A 25,746-nucleotide genomic window follows, 5' to 3' on the forward strand; every position below is an offset into this window, starting at 1 on the left:
TCACCTGCCACTGCCTGTTGCTGTCAAAAGGGATGTGTATATTCCTCGTGACAGCAATAAAAGTGATCAAAAAAAGAAAAAAAAAAAATTAAAGCAACAGTGTAAAAATAATTTAAAAAATGTTTTTAAAGCACCCCCATCCCCGAACGCAAAGGCGAACGCATAAGTCAGTCCTGCACACATGCAAACAGCATTCGGTCCACACGTGATGCATCACCGATAATTTCAGCTCATGTGCAGTAATTCTAGCACCAGACCTCCTCTGTAAATCTAAGGCGGTAATCTGTAAAGACTTTCAAAGAGTCAACTAAGGATAGTAAGGATTTACATAGTTTGTTGCCACTGCATGAGCCTGAGCACAATTTTAAAGCATGACATGTTTGGTATCCAACTAAAATTGGGTTTAGTATTGTTTTTTTTGCATTAAAAATTTTTTCCCAAAAAATTGCATTTGAAAAACTGCCACGCACATACCATGTTACATTAAAAAAAGCAAAACCCACCAATTTATTCTCTAGGGCCTGTGCTTTAAAAAAAATATATAATGTTTGCGGGTTCTTAGAAATGTTATAGCAGTTTAAGTCACCATAAAGCCCCTTTTGTTTTTCAAAGCCCCAGACATTCCTAAAAGCACATCTGCCTAATAAAAAAAAAAATATATATATAATAATATCAACCCTTCATATTTTCCAAACTGGCAAAAATTTTGTTTTTTTTTTAATCAGGATTAACAGATTGTCATGGGGGACAAAGTAGATTGGAACCCTGATTTAGTCCTTGGGCACGTATTTTTTTTTTTTTTTTATTTCCACACCCCTGGGCCAACTGGGGAGCACAAAATATGAAGATCCAAGTATGTATGTGTTATACCTCACAGCTGCTAAAAGAGAACCTGCTCCCAGCCAGCTGTTACATATATTAGTAAGGTTCATAGGGCCCTTTAATGTGTCCCGTTTATATAGGCAAATAGGCATATGCAAATATAGATGACTCATGAGACAGGAATATCTAGTGCTATTCTACAAGGCACAATTTCAACCTCTCTAGAATGGCTCTCCCTAGAATCCTCAAAACCATATTAAATTTCCCTGTCACAGAAGTGAGCCATATGCAGCGAAAGAGAACATAAGAATAGAGGATTCACTTAAATAGATGGTAAAAAAAAAAAAAAAAAGGGGGTATAGAAAGAACAACCGCATACGATAATGCACTATAAAAAAGGTTTGTAAAACCGAAAAAGTAGCACATAATAAATACCCTCTACATGCTGCCATTTGATTCATATGTCCAGTTTAGCACATTTCTGGAATTTATGGGCTTTCTTAAAAAAAAAAAAACGCATTAAGTAGCAGTAACTGACCTCCACCCTGTGTTTGCTTATACCTGGTCATACACTGAAACTATAACCTCACCTGTTCTGTTTGCCATTATTATATAAACAGAAGATAAGCTTTCTATTATATTCTATAAAGACAGGCCTTTGGAAAGCAGTTTCCTACTTTACCATGTTGATTTATCAAATCTTCTTATAAACTCCAAAAAAAAAAAAAAACCCACACCAGATGCAGCATTGCTGCCCATAGGGACCAGTCAGATTACTAGTTGTATTTTTACCAAAATTGGTAATTTTGTGCAACAACTCCCCTTTGTCCCAATTTTTCTTCTTGTCAAAAGTAGTTCAATAAAATAATCCCTAGTAAAAGATCTATTTTGTCATGTTACAGTAGTTCTAAAGTCTAAAAGTTTTTTTACCTTAATGCATTCTCTGCATTAAAGCATAAATTTACCTTCAGGAATATAATTACATGGTTCACCTGTTTTTAGAGTGGAACATGTAACATGTTCCCACTGCTCCAGTATTTCCCTGACCCTCCACCTCTAGTGACCATGAGCCAGGGATCTTATCCCTGAACTTGCTGTCACCTGGCCATGTCATTCATTCACAGATTTCTGTGAATGGATAAACTACAACTGCCGACAGCCTTTGCGCCTGTCGGCTTGTAGTACTCAATTAACTACCAGGGTGCTGTTGAGCGCTCTAGGTAGTTCATGGTTTCCACCTGTCATTGTTTAACTGCCTACTTGTATGAGGTATAAGCAGGCAGCTTACACTAACAGTCTGCAGAAGTCCTGTATTGCACCCACGATATGCTGATCGCCAGTGCAATGCTTTGCAAGCTCCTAGTAAAACAAAAAATAAAGATGTGCATTAATAATTTATTTTTTACAAAAGGTGAACTTAACCTTTAAGTTGAAGAAACCTTCCACTGTGTGTTGCCCCCTCCCTAACACTTACCTGATTTTTAGATCGGTCAGCGCTGTGCCCAGTTGCAGGTCTTCTCTTTCTCCTCTTCCAGTGAGCAGAGAGCAGGGGATGGGGCAAAGCCACACTTTGTGTGTCAATGGGGTCCTAACAGAGCAGCGCTACCACTGGGTACACAGGTTAACGTAATTCTAAAGGCTTAAATTGAAAAGAAGAAAAAAAAAAAAAAGGAAGAGGTTATACTTAACTGCTGTGTGCAGTGGTTTTGCACAGAGCAGCCTGGATCCTCTCTCGGGCCCCGTCGGCACTCCTGGACCCTCCCTCCTGTTGGGTGCCCCCAAAGCAAACAGCCTGTTATGGGAGCATCTGAGCATGCACACTCCCCAGCCGCTGCTCTGCGTGTCCATTCACACATGGAGCCGTGGCTTGGCCCCGCCCCCTCTCTTCTCAATGGCTCACTGGCTGTGATTGACAGCAGTGGGAGCCAATGGCTGCTGCTTCTGTCTCAGCCAATGAGGAGATTGAGTCCTAGGATTGCTAAGACTCCAGTGCACATTGCTGGATCGAGAGGGGCTTAGGTGAGTATTAAAGGGGGCTTAGGTGAGTATTAAAGGGGGCTTAGGTGAGTATTAAAGGGGGCTGCTGCACAGAGAAGGTTTTTCACCTTTAGCCTTTACAACCACTTTAAAATGTTGAGGGTCTGGTATAACATAAGGACCACCTTGAATCAAATCTAGGACTAGTTTTTAGATCAATTCATTTTTGTGCAGTTAAAGATGAAAATTTAATGTCACAATATGAGGACAAAAAAACTAGATGGTTAAAAAGTAGATAAAGTTTACAACATTCCAAAAGCATGTATCATTTATACATCTCAAAAGGAGACCTGGGGCACTCAGTAGAAGACCTAAGGCATGTGCCCTGGGTGCCAAGGTTCACCAATGCCCATGCTCCAGGCTAAAGCTATGGGTATTTTATAGGCTATAAACTGTATGATAATTACTGTATCTGAACTGACAGTCTTACGGTAATAAGCAGGTCTGTGTACCACCAACCCAAATCAAGCCATGGAATTAGGACAAAGGAAAGAAAAAAAAAGTCAGACGCTAGCATTAGAAACACAGGCTACCTGCCTGCTGGGATTCCTTGAGTTTTGTAGCAATGGGTCATTTTTTTTTTTGCTTTCAGATAGCAGCAATGTTAAAAGTAACAGTAACATTTAAAAAACTAAATTAAGGTCAGCACATTCCAGGCACATTGGGAGCTGCATGCAATACCTTAGCACAGGGTTCTTTGCTCTAATAGAAAAGGCTTTGAAATTCCTGTAAACCCCGAGAGCCTGTCTCACATAGCACAACAACTACCTAAACATTTCCGGATCACAGACATCAGTAAACCAATTTTAATGGAGCATTTCTTTTCTTTTAAGCAATAATATGTAATAACCCGTAGCAGACAGATTTCAGCAGTCTAACACAGAAAAGATTAATGAACCGTAATCACTGAGGACTGGCTCATGTGCACCGATGGGGCTATCACTGTAAGATACATCACACAGCACAGTACATATAAAGTCATATCCTACTTGTCTTTTCCGATTGTTTCAAAGTCTTTGACGATGACCTCCAACGTCGAGGAGTAGTCCAGGGGTATTCCTTTCAGATCAAATTCTAGAAGCTACAAGAGGAGAAAGTGTGAAAGAGGGTATATGTAGATGTATGTAAACCACAAATATTTCACATCATAACATGGAACAAAAAGATTTCACACAACCATCTGTATCTCCACCCTCTGTGTCATGAGATTCTAAATCAAATTAGTTCTCGTCATGCCAATTCTTCCAACAAATCAATAACTACGCAAAAAAAAAAAAAAAAGTGTTTACAGAATGTAACTTAACCAACAACCTAAAATTGGCATCTGTTACAATCTACACTTTTGCCCATACATGGCTTGCTTTATAATAGTAGATAAGGAAAGTAGTAATTGCTCATTCTCAAGGTGGTGATAAAAGCACTTGTATGTAGACAATGGGGGAAAATAAAGAATGTCATAGACGCGCTTTGAATTCCCTTGTGCCTCCGCAGGACAAATTTATTTTTGGGGGGATCTTGAACCAAACTCTGGTACCTGTTGGAAACATACTGTCAAGGAGGCGGCACACTGAGCCCAGAGTCTCAGTGCAGCTGAAGTCCATTCCCTCTGCTGCAGCTGTCAGATAGTGCAGTGGCAGAGGACAAACAAACAATGGAGTCAATTCACTAAAGGATTCCGCATGCAATATGAAGGGAACTAACGTTTCTGAAATATCGCATGAGAGAATAAAACAGTCAATTCATCACAGTAAATGTGAGGTAAATACTGAAAAAAAGAACCAAAAAAAAAAAAAAACAAACAATTAAAGTCCATTGCCTAAAAATAACACACACATTTGTTATTAGCTGGTGTAAGCAGCTGGTATTTTAGTAATACACAAAACAAAAAAGGGGGGTTACTTTGCACTGGCCAGTAAGTTAAAGTGGTAGTAAACTATTTTCTACCTAGGCGTCAGCTTATAATTCAGCTTACCTGTAGGTAAAATGAATCCCTCTTAAATGTGCATCATTTAGGAAATATACTAGTGAGCAGCAGCCAGTGACGTTATCAGCGCATGCGCTCTGAAGGAACAGCACACCCATGCCATTCCTTCAGAGCTGTGTGCAGCGGGCGTGACTCCCATGCTCATGCACGGGAGTGACATCATCACGACTCGGCCATTGAAGAGGCCACAGCCTGGGAACCTGGAATGAAGCCCAGGTGAAGATGGAAGCCTCTGCAGGAGGGCTTTGTTTCAAGTCTTTCATAATGTGCTAGTACGTGATGCATACTAGCACATTATGGGGGTTATTTACTAAAATTGGAGCATGCAAAATCTGTTGCAGCTCTGCATAGTAACCAATCGGCTTCCAGATTTTTTTGCCAAAGCTTAATTGACCAAGCTGAAGTTATAAGCTGATTGGCTCCCATGCCATAACTTTACTACTGCTTGAAAAGTATACAATGCATCAGTGTGCAAATGTTCTGCCTGAGCTCAGGAATGAAAATAAATTGTAATATTTCACCAGAGGGAGAGTGTTCTGTAAATGAGAGCGCAGTGACTAGAATATTTTCACAATATTTCTGTTTGCATTAATTTACAGAACTCTCTCTCTCTCTCTGGTGCAGTATTACAAAAAAAAAAAAAAAAAAAAGTCAAAAATAATGCTAAAATTAAGTGTTAAATAAATGCTAAACAAATATTAAACATATTTGCTATATAGCACTTTTTTAGTTAATGGACTATTGATCTCTTAGGCCCCTTTCACATATTGTGTAGCGGGAACAAGTGTTCCTGCTACGCAATTTTAAGAGTGCGGGTCTCACACGGGGCCAGCTTATTCATTTTTGCACATTTGTGTCCCAAAAAAGAAGCTCCTGCTCCTTTTTGGGAAACAAACATCACAAGAGTTTTAATGGGGTGGTTTGCCATGACTGCTGCTCAACCCTGTCATGTGAAAATAGTGGGCAGAATTGCATTGCATTTGGGGTGCCATTACCGGATAATGCCACTCAAATACACATCCTGCATTTTTTAGCGACTGCCACACAATTTGGAATCATGGGCATAATCATGGCAATTCTACCAACTATTCCAAATTGAACTGTGAGTTGGGCCTTAGTTAACGGAGCCCAATGTGTATTAAAGTATACTCTTTGACTAGTATAAATTTCCATCAGTCAGCTGAGAAACAGGACAGCATTTTGACAGTTTAATTTTAGATCTAGGGAGATGATGAAGGCCTCATTCACACCACACCTGTAGAAAAACTGATGGAAATTGGTGCACAGATTTCACTTGCAGAGACGTCGCGTTTCATGCCTTCTTCAATGAGTTACACATTCCTGTGCAGAAAATCTGCAAGTGATACCATTGTTGTGGTGTGAACAGGGCACATAGAGAACAATTGATTTGGCTGTGTCCTTGCAAAAAATGGATGTCTCGGCACCTTGGTGTGAATGGGACCTGAATGTCCTTATTCTAGTCAGCCTCACATGGCTGGCCCCTCAAAAAAAAAAAAAAAAAATTAACACACACACACACACACACACACACACACACACACACACACACACACACACACTTCCCAGAACAGTTGAAGCTGTTATAGCTGCAAAGGGTGGGCCAACTCAATATTGAACCCTATGGACTAATGCAGGCCATAGATGGGTCGAAAATCGGCCGATTTTTCTTTTAAAAAAACGAAAAATCGGTCGTTCAAGTGGCCGACGTTACCACCAATGGTAAAAAAAAAAAAAAAAAAAAACGGCCGATTTTCATCCAGTCTACAGCCGGCAAAAAGTGTCCCTGCAGAGAGCTCTGCTATTTCTTTGACAGTTCCTTGACATTTACAGAGGTTGCAACAATGTATCTATTTGTATCCATTTAGGATACAGATGTTTTTATTCGGAAACAAAATAGATACAATGTTGCAACCTCTGTAAATGTCAAGGAACTGTCAAAGAAATAGCGGAGCTCTCTGCAGAGACACTTTTTGTCGGACTGGAATTCCTCTTATTTTTCATCCTTCTCCATCATCATCCTCTTCTTCTACTTCATCATCCTCTTCTTCTACTTCATCATCATCATCCTCTTCTTCTACTTCATCATCATCCTCCTCTTTTTTCATCATCATCTTCTTCATCATCATCCTCTTCTTCTACTTCTTCATCATCATCATCCTCCTATTCTTCATCATCCTCCTCCTCATCTTCATCCTCTTCTTTTTGTCTTCCTCTTGCAGGTCACTGCTCATGCGCAGATTTTTTATGGGGGGAAAAAAAAAAAAAAAAAAAAAAAAAAAAAAAAAAATCGGCCGATTAGGCCATTATTACCGCGAAAATCCGCGATTTTTTTCCAACTTTCCCGATTAAAAAAAACGGCCAAAATACCGAAAAACGGCCTAACAAATAGCCCACTAACGATCCGAAAATCGGCCGATTTTATTTTCGGCCGAAAAATCGGCCGATTTTCGACCCATCTATGGCCTGCATAAGACTGGGATGCCATTAACGTTCATGTGCATGTAAAGGCAGGCGCATATTATATATATATATATATATATATATATATATATATATATATATATATATATATATATATATATATATATATATATATTTATTTATTACACACACGTAATGTAGAAGTAGTTGTCTATCCACTTACATGTACATTTTTAAAACAGTCACCTACAGATGGCATAATGGCTATAAGGGGCTCAAAAAACCTCTAGATTGGAGGCACTGTGGGACTGTCCTACATGACCAATAGTGCAGGTTAACCAAACAGATGTAAAACCAGTGGTATATCCATGCTATTGCACATGGCCTGGGCACCACTTGAAGGGGGCACCATGTAGGGACAGTGCCAGGATGGGGGGAGAAGGGGAGGTGCTTGGATATGCTATAGCACCCTAAAAATTTCTGGTAGCACAACCATCAGATCAAAACATCTGATTTTTTGTGTGACATGCCAGATTTCCCAGAGTCTTCAGGCCGGTCTACACCATGGAAAATGTATGATGCTGATCTAGGACGAGCGGGATCCAGAACCACCCGTATGCAGGTTTTTTTTTTTTATGCACCTGCCCTCTAATATGAAGTCACTGCCATACTAATAAGGTAGGATACGGACTTGAAGGGGTTCTCTGATGGAAAATGGAGGGGGGGGGGGACGTTCATGCGAAAGGGGGAGGGTGACTCCCATGTGAAAGGGTGCTCCTGATGTGAAAGTTCACCAACATGCATGCTTCATGGGTTCAAATGTTTCTGCATATCCACAGAAAAGATCTCTGCTTCTTCAGCCACTTTGTCAGCTTTAATTGCAGAGGTGATCAGGCCAGTTCCAGAGGGAGATTTTGGTGGTTTTATTCAAATCTCTTCAAAATACCCAAGCCAGATGGCAGCTTGCATCAGATTCTAGACCTGAAGGGTACTGAACAAGTTTTCAAGAGTTTTCTAATGAAGCCAGTACAGTGGTTGCTGTTCTACAGTCAAGAAATTTTATGACGTCCATCGACATAAAGGACACTTATCTGCATGTTCCAATATTTCCACATCAGAAATGTCTCCAGTTTGCCATAGAAGACTGGCATTATCAGTTTGTGGCCTTGCCATTTGGTCTGGCCACTGCCCCAAGGGTCTTTACAAAAACTTTGCCACCTGTCCTGGGGCTACTAAGGATCCAGGAGGTGTCCATTCTCTGAAACTGATCAGGGAGCAGTCGCTCGTGTGCTTACAACACAATGTGAACCTCACGGTTCAGACGTTGAAGAGGTTTGGTTGGGTTCTCAGTCGTTGGAAGTCTGTGTTACTTCCAACCCAAAGACTAGAATATTCGGGCCTGATCTGGGCATACATTTCTGGCAAGGGTTTTTCTTCCTCCAGAAAAATGTGTCCCTGAAAGGGCAGGTAGCTTCCCTTAGGGAAATGAGAAGTCTCAGGAGGGCTTGGTATTCTGATATGATAAACCTGGTGGTGGACAGGCCCTGGACACTTCCAACTCACCCAGACCTTCAAGGTCCAATCTGCCACCCTTCTATACAGTCACTGGCTTTAACAGCTTGACTATTGAAGCCAGGGTGTTTATGGATAGGGGAGTGTCAAGGGCAGTCTTTCCCACATTTAGGGCCAGGAAGGAGGCCTCTAGGTGTATTTACTATAGGACTTGGAAATCCTATATAGCCTGGTGTGAGGCTAGGAAATTCCAGTTCCGTAAGTATGTTAGGGCAGATTTTGTCCTTTCTTCAGTCTGAAGTAGATTTAAAGCTGGCCTTGAGTACAATTAAGTGGAAAATGTCAGCATCGGCTGTATATTTTCAGAGACCAATTACTTCTTATTCATTGGTACGAGCATTCATTCAAGGGGTTACCCAGATGGTTCCCCAATTTAGAACACCATTGACTCCAACTGAACTCCTATTGAACTAGTTCAGGATATTCCTTTGGTGCTTTTGAACAGGAAGGTTGTCTTCCTGGTTGCAATCACCTAGGCTAGGAGAGTGTCAGACCTGTTGGGCCTTTCCTGTAGTGAACCATTTCTAGTACTCCATAAGAACAAGGTGGTTCTTTGTCCTGTTCCATCCTTTTTGCCAAAGGTGGTACTGTCTTTTCATCTCAATCAGGACAATGTTTTGCCATCTTTTTCCCCAGGCCTGAGTCACCAGGGTACTAGGCTCTTCATACATTGGATGTGGTACATACCCTGAAATCATCTTCTGTGATAAGGCAGTCAGATTAATTTCTTGTCCTTCCATAAGGTTCTAGGAAGGGTCTGTCGGCTATTAGGTCTACCATTTCATGTTGGATTCAGCAGCGGATTGATCAGGCCTAGGAGCTTAAAGGGTAAGACTCTACGCTACCAGGAGTGTACAGGCTTCTTGGGCTATTTATCATCACACCTCAGCAGAACAGGTATGCAAGGCTGCTACCTGAATGTCTATTTACACCTTTACAAGAACATGTTGCGTTTGATAGCAGTGTCTCAAGGGCTGTGGTGTAGCTTTGGGCCCGGTGCCGGTGGTTGTGTTCCCTCCCCTCATAAGCAGTGCATTTGGACATCCCAGGTGGTCATAATTATTAAACCTTCTCTGTACTCATGATGTACATTTTCATGATGTACGAAAAAGAAAACTGGATTTTTGTACTTAACTGTAAAATCACATTATGGGACTATTTTGGGGGTTTTACCACAAAACTGAGGCTTCCCTAGGGGTGGGGTTATATAGGGGAGGTCTTCCTAATCCAGTTTTCCACCCACACTTAATTGGCTCTTCTCTCTATCGGCCCGTGTGTGCATGCATGTAACCTTAGATTGTAAGCTCCTTGAGGGCAGGGGCGTACGTGAATAAAACAATATATATGGAATACATAAAAATAAATATTCAACATTGCCAAAAAAACACACACACACACGACAAACGTAAAGTAACATTGTAAGCTCACTATAAAAATCAAACATACCTCTTTCCATACTGGGTTGAGTTCATTGTCTATAGCTTTAGTTTTCTTTTTCTCCCCTGTAAAAGAAATGCCATATTAAAGCTCGGTTCTGAAAAACAGAAGAAAGTTTTGACTGTCATAGGACAACAGCTTGCCTGCAGAAGAGACCCCTTGTGCTGCTCATTAGTGAGGCAGACGGAACAGATACGCTCAGGGGATCTTCTATAAGTAGATGCATTATGCTGACTGGCAACAAGAGTTAAAAAGGTGAAACTTTGAAATTCATATATATACACACACACACACACACACACACACACACACACACACACACACACAAGCTTATGGTCAATGAAGTGTGAAGAATGAACTTTCAGCTGCTCTAAACGAACTAAAATGGACATGCTGTTTTTGGAAAAAAGTATAGGAGCCTATAAATTGTAGACAGTAGTCAAGGTCAGAAGCTCTTCGCAAAAGAGAAAACACAAAAAAACAAAACCAAAAACAAAAAAAAAAAAAACACACACTTTGCCAAAATGTATAAAAGCATGTACAGATCCTACAACCATATTTGTGTTCTTTATAGTCCTCTTGCATTGGTACAAAAGAAGAGTGGGAAATCAGCTAAAAAGAAACTTATAGGCGATATCTGAGAATAACATCCTATAGGTATTTTTTGTACCATCTCCACTCCTATGAACAATTTTTTATCTTTTTTTTTTTTTTTTTTTTTAAATAGAAAAAAAAAAAATTCAATTATTGCATATGTGCCAAGTTCGGGAATTCAAGTCAGGAGCAATTGCTGCAAACCAGAGAAAGGCACAGGAAAAAATGCAAAACACTTAAACCCTTTTTTCAGTCCCATGAAGTATACCAATACAGTTTTTGTACCCCACACATGGCAAGATTATTATGCAAAAGGTATTTAGCTCAATCTTTTTTTTTGCCCTGTATAGGTACTAAGTTTCATGCATTATGGCCTAGTTTACACTTGCAGTGGGAGAAAGGGGTGAGTGATAAACAAAAGTGGTTAAGCTGCATTTTTACTGAACCTCCAACTGCCCCCCCCCCCTCCCCTCAAGTTGCAAAGGCAGGTGTACAAGGTATACACATGCCATGGCTGCAATGCAAAAATCACCACCCCCATCAGTACTGCCTGCTGAACATGACCCACTCAAATGCATTTCTCTTAAGAAGGCTACCGCTAGTGTAAATGAGCCCTAACAGAGTGTCACTTCCAAACTACATCTGATCAGAAACTGCACCCAAGTCTTCCAACAAATAGCTGGACAGCATAATCATATTTGCAGTTTGCGCAAAATATCATCCTGTAGACAGATTCTTTGTTGCTTTGCGTTAACATTTATAATGCATTATTAACTGATTATTTCATATATTAATGCAGTGATCATGTTTCCCAATACTTTAGTTATGACAAAGTCCTTTCATATCAGCCCCTTCCACCCCAAACAAGCTTTTAAATCTTAAAAACGGCCTTATACCAGTAGAATTTAATTTGACCAATCCTATGGAAGTCTAAAAAATCGTTCAGAGCATTCTTTCTTGCTGACTTGAGTCAGCTAATTTCGTCCTTAAAATTTCCTCCTGACCTGCTATTTGAATGGAATCCTAGACATATTAAACAGATTTCTTTTGTGCCTAGGATATGTGCATTTTAATATGTACAATTTTTCCCAAAATAAAAATCATATTTACAGATAGAATTTTGAGCATGTCAGAAAAACTTTTTTTAATCTGCTTCCTGGCAATTTTCTCATCACTGGTCGAACACAAAGTGTTGATTTTATTTACTAACAGAAAATTGAACAAGCATTCAAAAAAACAAAAAAAAAAAAAAAACTTTTGAGACAAAATTCTATTTGTGCATGGCCAGCTTAATGACCCCACTACAGTCACTCAGATGCAAGTTGGAGATGGGCTTTAAAAATCTGGCAAGCTGTTAGTCTCCCAAAGGACTGGTTCAAGAAAAAAATTCTTAAACACTTCACAAACCTTTATAATGCTTTAGCTTATTTCCTTATGTACTAGCTTTTTTGCTACTTGATTCAACTCTCCAGACATAGAAACCGTAACTGCATGAGTCTATGATTCACTGAAAACACAGAATATGAGGGTAGAGTACTGGGAAATGTGACCACTGTTCCTCTATGTACCAGTATGTAGGCTGTATGGTTGGCAGGTCATTGATGAAACATTATTGTGGCAATGAACTATAATTAAATGAGTGGTCATGTGTTCCAAAAGTCACCAAGATACAGGGAAAGGCAGCAGTTCCTCAAAAAACAATAAAGAAGGGAAGAGGAGGGGGGGGGGGGTGACACAAGATGACCACAGACAAGCTACTGCCTACAGAGATTTTATGGACAAAATGAATACATTTCCGGAAATTTTCCTGGAGTAGGCAGCATTTTCTACACTGTTTTTGGATGGCACATTGCAAATGAAAAAGAAAAACATGGAAAAGTAAACATTTAAAGTGGCAGTAAACGCTTTGTTTATACTTTTAAAATAAATATCTCTTGAAAGTGCACCGTTTAAGAGATATTTGCCCTTTTTTGAGAGCTGGCGCATGCGCTCTGAAGGAATGGTATATTCATGCCGTTCCTTAAAAGCACTTTGCCATGGCCCAGGCCTTTTATATGCATGAGTGATGTCACCACAGCTCGGCCAGACGGCCGGAGCTCGCCATCGCAGTAAGAAGACCGGGTGAAGATGGAAGCCTCTACAGTGATGACAGTGCACCACTGGAAGGCTTTGTTTTAAGGCAAGTCCTTCATAATGTGCTAGTATGTGATGCTTACTAGCCCATTATGGCATTACCTTGCAGGCAGGGGCAGACTGACTATTTGGAAACTCGGCCACTTCCCAAGGGCCTGGGGTCAGTAGGGGGCCCCAAGAGATGCCCCTGGTACCTTTTTCATAGGCTTTTTTGAGTTTGGGCAAGTACACATGATCCCCTATTGCCCGGAGGCCCCATGAGTTGTCAGTCCGCCCCTGCTTGCAGGGGATTTTTTTCCTAAACTGTGGTTTACTACCACTTTAAATTTCCTTTTTTCTGCTTTTAACTACTATTTTAAGTTGTTGACAGTCTTCTTAATTGTAAAATAAAGTTTACTTACAGCACATAAAATTAGATATTAGCCATGGTTCACACCGGTGCAACTTGTCGCACCCTATTGTCCACAATTGAACTGTTTAAATCGGTACAACTCCAACACAGTTGGAGACCCACCGATTTTGAAAGTAGTCCTGCACTACTTTTTTTGCAATTTCAGGTGCAACTTTCATGGACATCTGTGCATAAAGTTGCACAGAGGTCTTCCAGGTCGCACCTGAAGTCGCACTGCCATGCAACTTTGCAATCGTGAAACTTCACTTGAAGTCACACAATTTCAAAGTCAGTTCACAGCTTAAAAGTATTACTACAATTTTTGTTTGCAAACACCAGTTGCTAATAGTTATTTATAATTATGACATTTATAATTAGGTGAATTTAAAATTAAAGCCGATCTCCAGGTTTCAACTTTGTGAAAAAAATTTATTTATTTTATTTTTAAACATATTATGCTTACCTGCTCTGTGCAACAGAATTGCACAGAGTAGCACCGATCTTCCTCTTCTGGGGTCCCTCGCTAGCTCTCCTGGCTCCTCCACTTCTCGGTGTGCCACCATAGCAAGCCACTTTCTGTTGCGGTACACCCACGGGCTCAATCCTGAGCCGCACTGCCTGCATCCATAGACACAAAGTGGTTTGGCCCTGCCCCCTGCTCCTTCACCAGAAGATTTCACAGGGGATTTGAACCTGTGAGAGCGACTATAGATGGAATGAATGAAGACTCAGGTAAGTATAAGGGAGGTGAGGGGGCAACATTACTTCCCAAACATTTTTAACTTAATGCAGGGAATGCATTAAAAATAGTTTTCAAAATGCAGCTGACTTCCTATTAAGTAATCTCAGAAACTGGAAAATACTGCCAATAGTCCTTTTAAAATTTATTTTATTCTAAATTAGCAGCCAAACAAAGGCTAAATAGTTGAATCCCACGTGTCTTATTTTTCTGTTCAAATAAAAAAGTGATTTTACACAATTGTGAATATTGTATTAAACCATTTTACCTGAAATAACATTTTACATTTAGTGGTATTTAGACTTTATACACACGATGGGTGCAGATTTGTATGTATGTAGCTTCCTGTTCCTGAATCATTCTCAGGGCCGCCATCAGGGTGTACCACCGGTACTCCTGTAGGGGGCCTGGGCACACAGGGGGGCCCAGATAGCAGGAGGATCGGGGGGACAGCAATTGCAGAATGATGCCTCGTGTAGCTCTCCCTTCCACAGGCTTTCTGCTGCTGGAGGGGGAAACAGACCTGGCCGGATCGAGAGGGTGCCCTGTTTCTGGTTGGCTGCGGAGCTCCTTCCTCCACCCCACCGCACTCAGAGCCAGGATAAGGGGATAGCCTGGAGCAGTGAGGAGAAATGGTGGAGAGGAGAGAGCCAGGAGGAGCTGTGCTGTGATGTGCTCAGGATCACTGATAGATCATATCGGACTGTACACACACAGTAGGAGTATCGCCCCCAGGCTCTCTGAGCCATTCTGCTACAGATATAATATCTTGTGTTTTAGCAATGTGTTAGATTATGCTTTTTGCTACTAGATATTAATTGGCTAGCAACACAAACTTTGCTATTATTAGCATTTTAACAGAAAGATGATTGGACCGGCTACTACAACCTAAGTGCATGGAATCTTTTTTTTCCCAATCGAACACCACCATTATTATACCATTACAAATTCTTTTTAAAATTTACAGGGGATCGGTTACTATGTTATTATATCTTGCATCTTAGCAATGTGTTAGATTACACTTTTTGTGATGTGTAGCCTCTTGCTTACATTTTGCCATACCTAGGTGCCCCAGGGAACATCTACCATACAAGAGCTCAGAACAGGGAAAACCCTGTGGAGAACTGTGACTCTTCCCTTATTGCAAAAATTAAGTATGGAAAATTGAAGTCCCAGCCAACAACTTATATACCTTGAATGATTCCTTCTGGAAGTTGCAGCAAAACAGAAATGGCAATGTGAGAATTTGGTCATGGAGAAGGGAAGAAAGTCGCATAGAGAAGAATTAAGCTTACTGGTTTTGTTGAGGCAGGTGCTGGCGTAATGACAATGGGAGGGGGTTGTTAGGTGGGAGGTGTGTTGGGAGGGAGGTTTGGATGGGATGGATTTGTGCTAAGAGAGCTTTATTTTAAACTTAGTACAGTTTTATCTTTGCAGAAATTTTGATTTAGCAGGAACGTTGTAAGCTATGGTTTGTGTATGCTAATAATTTTGGCGTATTTTTAATGATATCATGTTGATATTCTCACAGGGGGTTGGGGGGGGGGGGTTCTCAGGTAGGCTGTACAGGGCCCCAGAATTTAATAACCCTCTTTCACTCACTAGAGCGGACAAGTCTTTGATGTGGTTAAAAAAAAAAAAAAAAAAAAAAAAAAAAAAAAAATGGGCCTATGGTTAGAAAGTGGTTAAGATAGAACTATAAGCAACTTTGTTACATTTTGGATGGGAGGGTTATAACCCCGGTCAGTTTTTTTCTTGCCATCTGTGTCCCATTGGGGAGATTTACCTTCACTTCCTGTTCCATAGCCAAACAGGAAGTGAGATCATCCCTGCAAATTAGGGAATTCCTCAGGGACCCCAGGTCACCAGAACCAGTGTTCCCACTGGAAAATTTCCCCTTTATTACTTTTCTGGAGACAACCCACAATTTGGGGTTTTCACTTTCAATGATCATGGTAAGCTGGACGAACAGAGAAGTTGAACCTCCCTAACAGGGGCACAGACAGCAATAAAAACCTAAGTCCTCTCCACTCTATCAAACAAAAAAATACTCAAAGTATAGCTAAACATTTTTTTTTTTTGGATAGAGTGTTGAAAAGTCTGAATCTCCTTTAACGCTCTAGAGCACTCAGGCACTAGGGAGGTTTCAAATCACGTCATCTAACAGTAACCCCATGGTCTCTGGGTCAGGAGCCATGGGAAATGTTTTGGTTTGAGTTAGGCTACGGTCACACTAGCCTTGTTAGCAAGCAGCAGACAGACGTTCGGGAAGTGTTTTTACCATTTCCCAAATGCCTGGGAAAATTCTGCACATTGCAGCACATGGTGCTGTTCAAACAGGAGCGTTAGGGTCGCAGCAAAACGGACGCCTCTGGTCAATTGAGGAGTTGTAGCCTCCTATTCAAGTCTATGGCGCTGCTCTGGCGTTTGCGACACTGTTGCGGGGCGTTTGTGGAGCGTTAACACCATTCAAACTTCATTATAGGTGTTTGTGGGGCGTTTTTAACACTTGACAAATGCCTAGCAACTGCCGCTAAACCGCACATGCGGCGTTTGCAGAGCGCTAAAAACGCTCCGCAAACACCGGACCAACGCTTGTCAAATGCTATAGGGGCGTTTGGCAAGAGTTGGAAAAACAGTCAAGTGTGAACGAGCCCTAAATGTTAAAATTAATAAAATCAGTACTAAAGACCTTGCCTGTAGAAAAAACGGAGATCAACAGCATTCAGGTTACAATTCTTAAAGGGGGTTTGAAAAAAAAAAAAAAATCACAAAAAAAAAAAAAAAAACAAAACCCCCCCCACACACACCACACCACATGGTTACCAGTATAATTTTTTAAGATTCCTGTACCAGCCTGTACCCCCTGCAAATAACCAAAAGATCTGAACAGGTTAGGTGAGCATTAATGAATAGTTTCTTCCAGTGTTCAGCTTACAAATATGATTACCTATGAAATGGGGGAAAAAAAAAAAAAAAAAAAAAAAAAAGGCATAGGAAGATTTTTACCCTTCCTTAAGTGACATGTCTAGCTATACCACAGGATTTATCCTTGCTCCTGCTACAGATCTCATCATTCAGAGCCATTTAGAGATTATTATTATACAGGCTTTATATAGCGCCAACAGTTTGCGCAGCGCTTTACAATATAAGGGAGACAGTACAATTACAATACATTTCAGCACAGAAGGAAGTGAGGGCCCTGCTCGTGGAGCTTACAATCTAAAAAGGAAGGGGGAGGTGATACAAAATGTAATAGCTGCGGGGGATGATCTGGCGGAGGTGATTCAAGTACAGTTCTTAGGGGGAGGTGGGGTAGGCTTCCCTGAAGAAGTGAGTTTTCAAAGATTGTCTAAAGGCAGACAGGGTGGGGGCTGACCGGACATGCTGTGATAGGGAGTTCCAGAGGATGGGAGAGGCTCTGGAGAAGTCCTGGAGGTGAGCGTGGGAGGAGGTGATGAGTGAGCTAGAGAGGAGGATATCATAGGAAGAGTGGAGTGGGCGATATCTGTGGATGAGGTTGGCAATGTAGCGAAGGGCAGTGTTGTGGATGACTTTGTAAGCTGTGGTTATTTTGAATTTTATAGGTTGGATTAGTGGAAGCCAGTGAAGGGATTGGCAGAGAGTGGCAGCAGTCGCTGATCGGTTGGTAAGGTGTATGAGTCTAGTAGCAGCATTCATAATAGACTGAAGGGGGGATAGACTGTAACGGTAGACCAGTGAGGAGGGAGTTGCAGTAATCAAGGCAGGATAAAACCAAGGCCAAGCATAAGTTGTTTTGTGGTGTTATTGGTCAGAAAGGGGCAGATTTTGGAAATGTTCCGGAGGTTGAGGCGGCAGGATTTAACCAGTGAGTGGATGTGGGGCCCAAAGGAGAGGTCAGAGTCTAGGATTACGCCTAGCACCCTGGCATGAGGGGAAGGACCAATGGTTGTGCTGTTGATCTTAATGGTAAAGTCGTCAGTGGGAGATCGAGGAGAAAATATTACAAGCTCGGTTTTAGAAAGATTGAGTTTAAAGTAGTGATATGACATCCATGCTGATATGTCGCTTAGTAGATTTGTGATACGTGAGGAGATTGAGGGGGTGAGCTGGGGAGTGGAGAGAGATCTGGGTGGCATCAGCATAGAGGTGGTATTGGAAGCCATTGGAGGTTATCAGTTGGCCCAGGGAGGTATAGAGAGAGAAAAGGAGGGGCCCAAGGACAGAACCTTGGGGTACCTCAACAGAAAGAGGAAGAGGAGGAGTTGTATGTGATACTGAAAGTGTGCTGAGAAAGGTAAGAGGAGAACCAGGAGAGAGAGCAGAGTCATGGAGGTTGATGGAGTGGAGTTTACTGAGGAGGAGCGGGTGGTCAACTGTGTCAAAGGCAGTGGAAAGGTCAAGGAATACGAGTATGGAGTAATGGCCGTTGGTAGATCATTAGCGAGTTTTAGTAGGGCAGTTTTTGTGGAATGTTGTGGGCGGAAGCCAGACTGTCAGGGATCAAGAAGGTTGTTGTTGGTGAGGTAGCAGTTCATACGGTTGTGAACAAGGTGCTCAAGAAGCTTGGAGGCACACGGGAGCAGGGAGATGGGTCTTAAGTTATTCAAACAGGTGGGGTCCAGCGAGGGTGTTTTGAGAATGGGGGTAACCAGTGCATGTTTGAATGGGGAGGGAAAGGTGCCCATGGAGAGTGAGAGGTTGAAGATGTGGGTTAGAGAGTTTAGGATAGAGCAGGAAGGAGGCTGCAACAGTCATAAGGGGACAGGATCCAGGGGACAGGTGGTGACGTGGGCCTTGGAAAGGAGTTCGGTAACTTCCTTGGTGGCAATAGGGTCGAAGGAAGATAGTGTTGAGTTTGTTGTTGGGCCTGGTATGTTGGTTAGAGGAGGGAGCCTGACACTGGAGATCTCATCATGAATTGTGTCGATCTTCTTGAAATAAGAAAAATTAATAATAGCGCCTATGGTCAAAATTATATAACTTACTAATGATCTTCTTGAAATGACTGGCAATCTCCTGTGCAGTAAGTACATTGGTGGGTGGAGGCAGTGGGGGTTGGAGTAAGGAATTAAGGGTAGAGAAGAGTTGACTAGGATTGGATGAGAGGGTCTTGATGAGTGTTGTAGTAGGTTTGCTTAGCAGCCTGTCGGCTGGAGTTGTGTTTGAGAAGAGCGGATTTGTAGAGGATAAAGTCTTTCAGGGATTTAGTTTTACGCCATGCTCACTCCAGAGTGTGGCTGCGCATTTAGAGATGTCATGTTACCATGTTATTTTCTCAATCTTGTGTCTGTGTTTGCTGGAGGCCTGCAGACTGAGTATACAGGGTCATTATAAGCAAAGTCTGAGTGTAGGTCAGTGCTCCCATCTTAAAACAAAGCCTTTGTATGAAGACAGGCATGTGATTCTGTTTGGAGACCGAGGTGCTACATTCGAAAGACTGCACTCCAGGATGAAGAGGTTCTATATACATGGGACTGAGAAATTTGAGGCAGCTATGAGAGTCTGGGAGATCAAGAAAAAAAGGTCTTGGAGACTGGGAAGGCTGGGACTATCAGAGTCCATTAAAATCAGAAAACCTAGGTCTCAGAGGAGAGAGAGGACTTGGGTTGTCACAAGAATCCCTATCTAGAAGCTAGGAGTGGGTCCATGCAGCTAGGTGCTGTAACCAAGGCTGAATGAGCCAAGAGAGCCAGAGATGGGTGATCAAAAAGGTACTGGTAAGAACAGTAGCAGTGCTGCAGAAAAGATCCAGGTGGCATTTTCATGACCAGTTTGTTGAAGATGAAACTCCCTTTGTGGGAGGATTACTGACACAAGATATTTTGATTTAAGTTTGTTTAATAAAAGTGACCAGAAAGCCCTCACTAAAAACACAATGAAACTGCCACATCACTCACTAAAAAAAAAGCCAGGAGTCGGCTGAGCAAACAGAGCACAAGCCGATGGCTGGTACTGGAGCAATCAGCTTTTGATCAACAGTTCAGTCTTTGGAAGTACATCATACATCCAAACAAAGTGCTGAATTAAAGTGTACTTTCATTATTGCAGCCAAATTGGGAGATCGCCTACTATATTTGTATACGTTTCCCTCAACAGTCTATAGTCCTCCACAGTCAGACAACACGCATTTCCTTTAAGCCTTGCACTCAGGAGACAGTAAACGGTCCTTGAACTTGGTCTTTTGGATTTTTTTTTTTTTTTAGGGGATGTAAACATGGATGGGGATGCCCAAGAAATGGTTTAAAACGCAGGACAACTTCCTGAAGCTATTTACAAGTGCTCAGAATGGGTTTCTCTTCTTTGGAGAGGCCTCTCCAGCCTCTCCTGGTATTGAAATCCCTGGACAAGGGGGTCTAGAGTGACACTTTAAAAAGGATAAGTTCACCTTTGGGAACATGTTCCACCTGTTTTTAGGATGTAACATATGCCCATAAACTGCAGCTCTGCCCATTGCCCCCCTCCCTCTGATAGATAGTACGGGGAGAAGTCTCCCCGTACTGTCAAATTGGAAATCAGCATGGCCATGCGGGGCTCCACCCACACAGACGCATCATTCATTCACAGACGTCCGTGAATGAATTAACTGCATGTCCCGACAGCCTTAGCGGCTGTTGGCTTGTAGTTTTCAATGAACTACCACAGCTGTGGAGAGCCGTGGTAGTTCATTGAAGTTTCCTGTCAGAATATCTGCTTTCTCATACAGCAAGCAGATATTCTGTAAGATCAGTGACTGCCATTTCCTCTATCCCCACCTCCACCAGTCCTGTAACTTCTCCATTGTAGTTCTGTGCCAGTGTAAAGGACGGGTCTTGGGAGTGTCAGACTCCCGGTCTGTACCTTCCACTCATAAGCATCACAGCTCTGCCCTCAGCTCAAACCCAGCACTGCTCTTCTCTTCACCCCACCACCACTCATAGCTCAGAACTCATCTCCACGATCTGCTTAGCCCCCACCCCACCCTCAGTACAGCCCTAGTTCCACCTGTACACCCTCACATGACTTCCTGCTTCTTCCATTGCACCATGGAAATTTAGTTCTTTAACCCCCCCATAGATGCGATGTGTGGCAATACGGAAATTCCTCCTCTCAGAGAGTGCAAGCAGGGATTTTTTTCTATAGCAAGATGACATCACAGGGCCCTGGAAAGGAAGGATTACAAAAAAGTAAGCTATATGGATTTAAACTTTGAGTGATTTATAGCTGCTGGGGAGAGGATTTGAAAACAAACTTGTAGAATCCTGGAGTTCAGCTTTAAGCATACAGACCAGCCACTCCTCATCCCACCCACTGAGTTCTAGAGACTTCTCCAAGTCTCTAGATCAGGTGGAGGTTTCAGAGAGCTGATCTGCAGGGTCTCTCAACCCTGACCAAATCTGACCCCTCTGACTATTGCACCAGGCCTCGGTCTAAAAAATAATTAAACTAGCTCACCCTAGCTTACTAGGAGGCGCTACAATAGCATAACTTAAAGGTAACCAGCATTTTTTAGATTTTTTTTATTTTTTTAAGTGGTTTTAACTGAAAAATCTTTACAAGCTGTGCCTGATTTCTAATATTTAGGAGGGGGTGTGGAGTAATGTTTAACAACTAACCCTATCTGTACTGTGTTTGCAGTTATCAACTAAACTAGATTTGAACACTGCCTGTCCCAACAAAGGGTTAAAAATCTAGAAACCGAATTCCCACGTCCTGTCCTGGGTTAATGAGGGATAGGTCCATCTGCGTGGGGACAAAGACACTGTAAGGCTGTCCAGAAATTCTTGTCCTTAGAAATATCTATATATCTTTTTTTTTTTTTTTTTTTTTTTTACAGGTATCCATGTGAATAGGAACTCAAACATATAGTTGGGTTTTCTCAAAATTAGCAAAAATGGAAATATGCTTTAATAAGAAAAACAAATGGGCTTGTAAGTAAATGTACACATATACACATGCACGTTATCCTGTATGTAGAGTCTTATCTTTATTCAGTGCTGCTGGTGTTAAATATATATTGTTCCTATACAAACACAGCAGATTAAACAGTTGATTCAGTATTGTTATTTTAGCTCTGTATGAGTTCCATTGCTGTTAGTAGATTCTGTTTACACAAGGGAGGGAAACAGCTCAATTGTCCAGTAAATAAAACACAACTTAATATGGAACAACCCATTCCTAGGTCATTGCAGGACTACAATGCAAAATAGCCAACCCTAATGACTTTTAATGCTAGGAGATCAGACACTTCTCCACGTTTACAGAACACAATGCGTGGGAAATACCTGAGGAATGGAGACACCCAGCAATCCCCAGTGCTTCAAAACATATCAGGATTATAGGACACTGTAAAAAAAGTGATCAATAGCCTTTAAAAAGACTCCTGTACAGATATGAGTCACAATGGCAAGCTTATCAGGGGGATCAATTTAGGAGACAATCCAACTGCTTATTTTCTATACCTCAGCCTGATCCAAAAAAAAAAAAAAAAAAAAAAAAAAAAAAAAAAAAAAAAAAAAAAAGGAGGAGCTTAAAAGCAGAAAACAAAAAAACACAATCTGAACATCTAAAGATTGGCTTGTCGAACAGGGACAGCCAAATACTGATCACAGTTCGGCCTATGCCCGATGAAAGAACTGAATTTCAATCCATCCATGGCCAGCCTAAGGCTGCATTCACACTTGAGTGCTTTCATCCTGCGGTCAGGTATGAAAAGGCACCATAGAGAATAACTGATTTTCTAGGTTTGGGCATTTTTGGACCTTCAAGCTACAAAATGCTCAAGTATGAATGCAGTCTAAGTCTTGCATGCTGATGAACTGGAAAGACTCCACACCCCCCCCCCCCCACCAGAGGCCAAGGGACCTCTTTGGTCAATTAAATCATTAAGATGGAGGATCTTACCTCCTTCCTTTACCACCAAGAGGAAAACAATTTAGAAAGACCTGGTTTTATTGGCACCACTTCTGGTTTTCTGACAAACATTCTATTCTTCTGAGTTAAAACAAAAGTGCAATAAAAAAAAAATTAGAAGCTTTGATTTTCTTCCTAAAGCCCCTTCACCAAGTTCCTTTTTGGTGTGTCACCCAACTTCCTTTCCGTCTCTCTCTTTCTCCTCTTCCGTCTCTCCCTTCTCCTTTCCTAAAACCATTCTTTACCCCTACCTCCCCCCCACCCACCCTCCTGATTTGCAAAAAACAAAAAAAGGGAAAAAAAAAAAAAAAGTTGATGTCTGTGGAATTTCTCTCACTTAGGTACCAATAACTATTTCAATTACTGCACAATAAAAAGACATCAACATGTTTTACTGAAATATGTATAGTTTATGATCTCTACCGATATCTCCATGACGCTGTACCAATTTACCTGAATATATTGTATAAAATTTCTGTTGTCTATGAAAATTAAAATACATTTGAAAAAAATAGCAAGCTCAACTTACATTCCTGATATAAAATTTCTTGCAAGATATAAATTTATATTAAAGTGGAAGTTCAGTCAAACACTAACTATAGTTAAATCTTCTCCCACTCCCATGCGGTAACACTTGGCGACACCTACTCAGACGATCCCCACAAGAATGGATCAGATCTGCGGATTGAGCATAATGGATCGTCAGCATACAACCTATTACGGGGTGACATTGGACCCGCTCCAAGAAAAGGTAAGTTGTAAAGAAAGCCGACAATCCCCGCAGGATGCATCGGATCCATCCTGGGGGGATCGTCGGCTTGCTTTACAACTTACCTTTTTGTGGAGCAGGTCCGGTGTCACCCTGTGCGGTCGGTGTCACCTGGTGCGGACCGCACCTGCCTCAGGACGCCACTATATGCAAGTATAGTTCGTGTTTGACTGAAATTCCACTTTAAGCCTTGAGAAATGCCAGCTTGAGAACTGTCTGGGTCACCAGTCACTGGTTCTGACTAGAGATGAGCTTGGATGAGTTTGTATACTCTTCAGAACCCATGTGACTAAGCCCACAAGAAAAAGTGGCCACCTGTTATGGACCAGTCACTTGTGGCCCAAGCATTCATTGTTCATGGTCTGTTTCTGTCAGTGTGTATCTGCTTACCTGTACAAGGTACAAACAGACAACATACACTGTCAAGTCTACAGGAGTCCTGCTGTATGGCATCCTCAATCTACTGATCATGGGTGCAATGCATTACATACTCCAAGTAAAAATAATAATGCATGCACTTTTTTTTACCTGCAAACTTATCTTTAGGATATATCCTTTAAAGTCCCTTAAAAAAAAACCCTTGCAGTGGGACCCTGTTAAATGCTCTTTAACTGTAAAAAGTTGCAGAAGAGGCTGTATCCATAACCTGATTCCCCTGACAAGTCTAAAGATGTTCTCTCCCTGAAGATCAGTGTCATCATGTAAAGGTCAGGGCTGTTAAAGTGTTACTAAACCCAGGACCCTGCAATTATTTTTATTCTATTATAGGTACTTTTATAGTGCTGACAATTTATGCAGCGCTTTACATATATATTGTACATTCACATCAGTCCCTAACCCCCAAGGGGCGTACAATCTAAAGTCCCTACCTCACATTCATACATACACATACTAGGGCCAATTTAGACAGGATCCAATTAACATACCAGCATGTCTTTGGAGTGTGGGAGGAAACCGGAGTATCGAGCGGAAACCCACACAGCCACAGGAAGAACATGCAAACTCCAGGCACGTGGTGCCATGGTTGGGATTCAAACAAACGACTCTAGTACTGCCAGGCAGAAGTGCTAACCATTTAGCCACTGTGCTGCCCATAGCATTCACTACATCTGGTCTCCCACAGTACACACAACATGGATATGCAATTATGTTACTAAATATAAACTGCTAAATACCTTTTCTCATCAGCAGTATTGTGACTTCCATCATTGTCCAGATGAGCACATGTTAAAGCTTGTAGGAGGAGTTTTCATTCTGCTCTAGGAAGATGCAGGACCCCCTGACCTCTGTATGGACAGTACTGATTGGCCCTGTGCTCACATGTACACTCAAAAAAAAAAAAAAAAAAAAAAAAAAAACACCACCTTTCTAGCAATGCACACCAAATGGAGCATGTGCAGAGTGACTCCACACGATATGTCTGATTAGGAGTTAAGAGGGGGGCACTGGAAGAAGGGGGGGGGGGTTCTCAGAGAAGTCAGGATCAAACAGCGTTTTTAGACAGAGGATTAACCCCTTAGGTTCCACAGTGAGTATAAAGCATGCTTCAGTGCATATACAGACTGATTTTACTGTGGTGGGTTTAGTAACACTAAGCCTGCAGTGCAGGTGGTGGTAGCAGAAGCACAACCATGGTGAGGAGCAGTTTACAGGCAAGGCTGTGGCAGCCTGGTGGTATAAATCAAGGGAGCTTGCTGGAGCAGGGGAGTCAGGTCTCTTCTGCAACCCCCCAGACTTGAAGTGGAAGTCAAAAACTAACTAACCTGTAATGGAAAGATGTGTATTTACCCAATCTAGGGGTGCTCTGGTCACATGATCAGCTTCCAGCCTTGGCTTCAAGGGAGAGGAGGGATAGCAGACAACGGATGCTCTTTAGGAAGTCTATGCTGACGTCACCACCCAGGCTCTGCAGGCGCTGCTCTCTCCACTGATGCCAACTGCTGGGGAGATCA

General features: G+C 41.8%; 1 protein-coding gene across 6 annotated transcripts in view; it reads right to left on the bottom strand.

Moving 5' to 3' along the window:
• Positions 1-25,746, bottom strand: part of MYOF (myoferlin) — a 203,859-nt gene that overhangs the window by 158,158 nt on the left and 19,955 nt on the right. For all 6 annotated transcript variants that reach the window (XM_089690312.1, XM_089690311.1, XM_089690309.1 and 3 more), the window contains exons 2-3: positions 10,304-10,359; positions 3,849-3,940 (exon numbers count right to left, since the gene is read on the bottom strand). In XM_089690312.1, the coding sequence (XP_089546438.1) occupies positions 3,849-3,940; positions 10,304-10,359 (148 nt within the window). The remainder of the gene's footprint in view (positions 1-3,848; positions 3,941-10,303; positions 10,360-25,746) is intronic.

This window comes from Staurois parvus, unplaced genomic scaffold (assembly GCF_062004578.1).
Source record: "Staurois parvus isolate SC_StPar_1 unplaced genomic scaffold, SC_StPar_1.0 ptg000525l, whole genome shotgun sequence".
NCBI classification, from domain to species: Eukaryota; Metazoa; Chordata; class Amphibia; order Anura; family Ranidae; genus Staurois; species Staurois parvus.